The sequence below is a fragment of the Nothoprocta perdicaria genome, unplaced genomic scaffold, assembly GCF_003342845.1.
Source record: "Nothoprocta perdicaria isolate Ctin4 unplaced genomic scaffold, notPer1 scaffold_185, whole genome shotgun sequence".
In the NCBI taxonomy this organism is placed as follows: Eukaryota; Metazoa; Chordata; class Aves; order Tinamiformes; family Tinamidae; genus Nothoprocta; species Nothoprocta perdicaria.
In genome coordinates, this window is record NW_020455038.1 from 1,082,610 (window position 1) to 1,087,608 (window position 4,999).

The following is a 4,999-nucleotide window of genomic DNA, read 5'->3' on the forward strand; positions in this document are numbered from 1 at the left end:
TCAGTGTGTAAAACTGTTCTGGGTTATTCGAGCGCTTGTTTTGTGAAGCAGAGAACTTGGAAAAGGTCCCTTGGTTGAGTAAAGGCTCCTGTCCCAAAGTAGCATTGCCCCGTTGAGGCTGCGGTGCTGGAGCTGCCCTTGCCCCAGCTGACACAAGGGAGGCGAGTTGGCATTATTGCTAAAACTCACTCACACCTCTGCTTGCAGCAGCCTTGTAACATAATGAAACTAATGTTTGTTATGCTTGCAATTACTCATTATTTATGAAAAACAAGAAGAACCCTTTATTGAAGTCTTCAACATGCTTCAAAGAGGACTTAACTGTCCTCTAATGCAGCTTCTGGCACTATTTCTTAACAACTCGGTGCTCTGCACTATGCTTTGAAGCATGAGCAGGGCAGCTAGGGCACACGGTGCTGTCCCAAGGTCCCAAACCGCAGCCCCTAGGGCCTCAGCGTTGCAGTGCAGCAGCAAGCAGCCCCTCTTTCGTGTTGGTCTGACCACGCTGCACCTTTTCTTTCTTTTGCTTTTCCTCCTGGTGAAGGCTCCGACTCGCTGCTCTGTGTGCTAAGCTGAACTGCTACAACTCCAACACAACCCAAGTGAAGCCATGAAGGGAGGAGGCCTCAAGGCCTGGTCCTGCCTCTCAAGGGACTCGAGCCACCAGAAATGTGGTCTTGTGTTCAAGCAGGCCACAGCTAAGTATTTTCAAATACCTTCTTTCCATTTCTGTTCAGTCTTAGAGTCATTGTAGACTATTCTAAAAACATTATTAGCTAAAGCATTCCTTGATTCCTTAAAATATTGGTAGTAGGCAAATCCACTTAGTGCTCCTTCCTCCAGTATACCGGACAGGAATCTTCAGGTCCATGCTGCTTTTGGATGACTGTAGAGCTAATGGGTTGGAAACAAAAGATAAGTATTTTAAGAGCTCTAGAATTAGTCCTCTGTGATAGTGTTACTAAGCAGTCAGAGAAAGTACATGGAACAAGTCTTTCAAGAAAAAATCTACAGTAACTTTTGAGTTGATGATTTAAAGCAGAAAATCTGCTTACATGAAGATTGTCACCCTTTCTGGTATGCTTAAGTGTCACGATTTCCCCAACTGCTCTTTACCCTGTTGCGGTATCCTTGCTCAGCCATGCGCTTGGCCTCCTGCTGCACTAGCTCCTTGCAGCGCTGCTTCCTTAATCTCTCCTCTTCCTCCTCCTCTCTCTGGCGCTCCTGCTCCTCTTGCTCTTGCAGGTGTCGCTCTGTGAGCTAAGGATAGCAGAGACACGGGATATTAGGGCAAGGTTAGACACGCAGGTGAGTCGAAGAAGCTGCACTTGCCTTTCAAAACAGCTTTCTGCAGCAAAAGGGTTTCTCTAACATAAAAGGTTAATGAGGGCACTGAGTACTGTTTAGCTGACAAGGGAAAAATCCACCTTGGAAACTTCAACAGAACTGACTAGAGAGTCTGTTTGCCCACTTGGATTCTGCACATTCCTTAACGGACCTCTCCAAAGCCAAACTGTTTCTCTGCTATTGTGCTTCAACTTGTATTTTTCGGAAGCAATAGGTGAATTGCCAGAGCTCGTGGGCACACGCCGGGAAGCCGAGCCAACCGTACCTGAGCGTCCAGCTCCTGTCTGCGAGCAGACTTGAGTTCCTCTTCCTGCTCTCTCTCGCGCCTCGTCAGCTCTTTGGCCTCCTCAAGCTCTCTGATCAGCTGCTCTCGATACTTCACAGACTCTTCTTGGGCCCGTCTGTTCAGCTCCAGCTTTTCCTGGATCTGGCGCTGACTGCCTGCAAGCACCTTTGGGGAGCGAGGAGATCAAGGGAGATGTGAGGCAAGGAAGGGGCCAAATGCAGAAGCAAAACTGAAGAAATCTTGGTATAGACATTAAAGCAGCTCTCAGAAAATATATGAAGACAAATAGAAAGCTCTGGCCCTGGTACTGAACTAATGGATAGAGGCCTGTAATCCTCAGGACTCTTGCTTTAAGCAAGTAAAACAGATGGAATGATGGCTTCAGAGAAAGGTGAGACACGTCATTAAAAAAAAAAAGGTCACTTTTCAAAGGTACCTCACTCATCAGACGATCTCTGGCCCTCTTTTCTTTTTCCCATTCTTCTTCCCTTTTTTCCCATACCTTTTTAGCTTCTTCTCTAAAGGAGGAGTAAAGAATTATTAAAAAAAATTAAAAACACATAGTCTATGGTCATGGTCAACATTAGAGGAGCACTTGTTTTAAGTGTGCATTGACTCACCTAAAAATAGTCTGCAGCTCTGCTTCTCTCTCCTTCTCTAGCTGGAGCTGTTCCTCAATGACCCGTTTCATCCAGGCAGCGTCCGCAATAGCCCGTTCTCGTCTTGCCGACTGGAGGCGCTTTTCCTCCTCTTCCTTCTGAAGGAGGGCTAATAAAATTTGTCTGTCTGTCTCCTGAGAAAAGTCAAAAGATTAACAGTGATTCACTACCCTCAAGCTGTGTGCAAAGCTTCTCTGTGGAAAAATGACCAGCGGCACAGCGTGGCAGGCTTACCAGCTCCTCTTGTATCTGCTGGGCTCGCCTCCTCAACTGGGCATTGCACTGATGTCTCAAAAAGCGACTGAAGAAAGAAAAAAGAGAAACACTAAAAATGAGTCTGAAGCCTGGGGTGGAGATGCTGGCAGTTCCTGCTATTTCTAAAACAAATAGAAGTAAAGTAATTGCACCCATGTAATTTGCTCCTTGGCAGTTCTAGGTGCTTCCTTCAAAAAATGTATTAAAGCGTTAAAACCTACCACTGCTCTTTGCAAGTACTCTTATGGACACAGGACCAGATCTATCCAAGCCCTACTGAACTGCATCCCGTGCCGCACCGTACCCAAGCTCTATCTTCTTCCGATGCTCTTCCATTCGCTTCCTTTCCTCTTCTAAGTTCTCCAGCTCCCACTTCTGCTTTATTAAATTCTCTTGTTCTTTCTTCAGTTTAGTTGCCTAATATTTAAAAAACAAAACAAACACCCCTAAGAAACAGCACTTTAAATAGTTAAGATAGCCCAGAGTGAGCCTTTTTACCAGTGTTCGTACCATGTTTTGCCACCAGCACCAGGAGTAGTGCCAAGGACTCCTTTCTAAGCAGCCAAAATCCTCACTGCACTGCACTTTAAATTCACTGCTGGTGTATGTGCATACAGCACAGGCAACAGCAAAAAGCCCCAGCAGAGCAAAACTTCAGCACGGAAGTGTCACATTTGGAAGTTTTCACCTCAGCTGACACAACACTAACAGTGATGGTGTTTAAAGTGGAGCAAATAAAGGCTACCAGATTTCAGTGGACACGGCAGTGCCGAGGCAAAGGTCTGCATCGCTAACAGCAACGTTATCGCTGCTTGCTTCACTGCTAGTGCAATTTAACAGAAAGCTGGAAGGAAGAAGGCAGGGCAGCGCTGCTGTGTGTGCAAGCGAAAGAGCAAACTTTCTTCCCAAATAAGGAGGTTACCTCTGTCTCCTGTAATTTCAGTTCTTTTATTTGCTGAAGCAACATTTCTGCTTGCTGCTTCTCCTCCAGCCGGCGCCTTTCTTCCTCTTGTCTCATCCTCTCCAGTGCTTCCCTCCGTGCGATTTCATATTCATTTTCGTATCGTTTTTCCTCTTCTCGTTCAGCTGCTTCTTGCTTAGCAAGCCAAAAGAAAGCAAAGCATGTAAGGTTATGCACAAAGAAACAGCCCCTGGCTCAGGAAATCTGCAAATCACAAATTCCTGCAAGCTGAAATGAATTTGGACAATGTAGAACAAATACTAGGAAAGAAGATAAGGACAAAGTGAGACTCCCTGAAGACTGCAGTGCGAAAGTGGATGTTGGACCAGCCAGCTCTTCAGCAGGACTCCGCAGCGCTCTCATGCTAAGCACAGGTGACGCACTGTGAATCTAAAGAGGTTTTGTACACAAATACCCTCAGTTTCTTACTGACCTACATTATTCTTTTTGGTAGTTAAGTGAAATGTTTCTTTAGTGAAAGACCTTGATTAGCCTTTCAGATCAAAATTATTGTATCTAGGATTTGCACATGGAGCTCTTGCAGCCTGGCGCCCGGCCGCGTCCTGCAGGTGCCACGCGGGGCGAGCGGGGAGCACCGGCAGCGTGTGCCCCGCACGGAGCGTCACCGGCTCCTCCAGGAGACAAACTGCATCCGTTCGTTAGCTAAGAAGAGCATCTCTTAATTAAAAGCATCCTTCCTGTTAGCAATCCTGGTTGTCCTGTTACGGGAAAGCGCAAGGCAACATAGGTCACTATTCAGTAAGAAGACAGCGAAGCAGCAGCCAAATCCTGCTGCTCCCTGCGCACCCTGTTCCTGTCCTTACAGGCCGTTGGGATGCCCCTGAGCTGCGCCCAGAGGCGCGTGCTGGGAAACACGACGTGCTCAGAGCCCAGCTCCCCGAGGGGCCCTCGTGGCTGCAGCCCCCACGCACCTGCTTCTTCTGCTGGAGCTGCTCACCCCACGCCTCCCTCACATGCTTCTTGTGCAGCTCTGACTCCACCTGGAAGAAAACAGTGTAGACAGCGTCACGTTAGTGTCAGCAAGACATGGAGAGGACCCTTTGGAGACCCTCCTGGCACATCCGTAGCCCCAGAAGCCCTTGGGATCTTCCCCTGCAGCGGCTGGGGCTGCAGAACCCCAGAGATGTGGCTGCTGTGGTTGCTTTCAGCGGGCAGGAACCTCGAGGAGGTGGTTGCTCAAGGCACAAGCGCTGCAAACCCGTTCCCAGGGTGAGAACGGGCTGCTCGCCGTTTTCCAAGAGCGCACACTTTGACGGGAGCTCCTGCCCCGGTCAGCCCCTTTGCTACTCCTTCGCCGTTTGCCCGCGCTGGAGCTGCGAGCGCAGCGGAGCCACGAGAGCAGCTCCACGTGTTCACACGCGTGGCACTCGCGCGGCCGCAGCGGGCAACGTCACCTCCCGGAGCTCCGCGTTGTTCCTCCTCCAGTGCTCGAGCAGCAGCCCCTCGGCCACCTGCGGGCAGAGGCCGGTG

At 49.0% G+C, this 4,999-nt stretch overlaps 1 protein-coding gene across 1 annotated transcript in view; it reads right to left on the reverse strand.

Annotated features, from left to right (window-relative positions):
* Positions 1-838: 838 nt before the first annotated feature.
* Positions 839-4,999, reverse strand: part of TCHP (trichoplein keratin filament binding) — a 5,902-nt gene continuing 1,741 nt past the window's right edge. Inside the window, exons 2-11 of the mRNA XM_026036708.1 lie at positions 4,924-4,980; positions 4,441-4,509; positions 3,470-3,643; positions 2,852-2,964; positions 2,527-2,593; positions 2,254-2,426; positions 2,070-2,151; positions 1,613-1,798; positions 1,117-1,260; positions 839-894 (exon numbers count right to left, since the gene is read on the reverse strand). Of these exons, the coding sequence (XP_025892493.1) occupies positions 862-894; positions 1,117-1,260; positions 1,613-1,798; positions 2,070-2,151; positions 2,254-2,426; positions 2,527-2,593; positions 2,852-2,964; positions 3,470-3,643; positions 4,441-4,509; positions 4,924-4,980 (1,098 nt within the window). The 3' untranslated portion in view covers positions 839-861. The remainder of the gene's footprint in view (positions 895-1,116; positions 1,261-1,612; positions 1,799-2,069; positions 2,152-2,253; positions 2,427-2,526; positions 2,594-2,851; positions 2,965-3,469; positions 3,644-4,440; positions 4,510-4,923; positions 4,981-4,999) is intronic.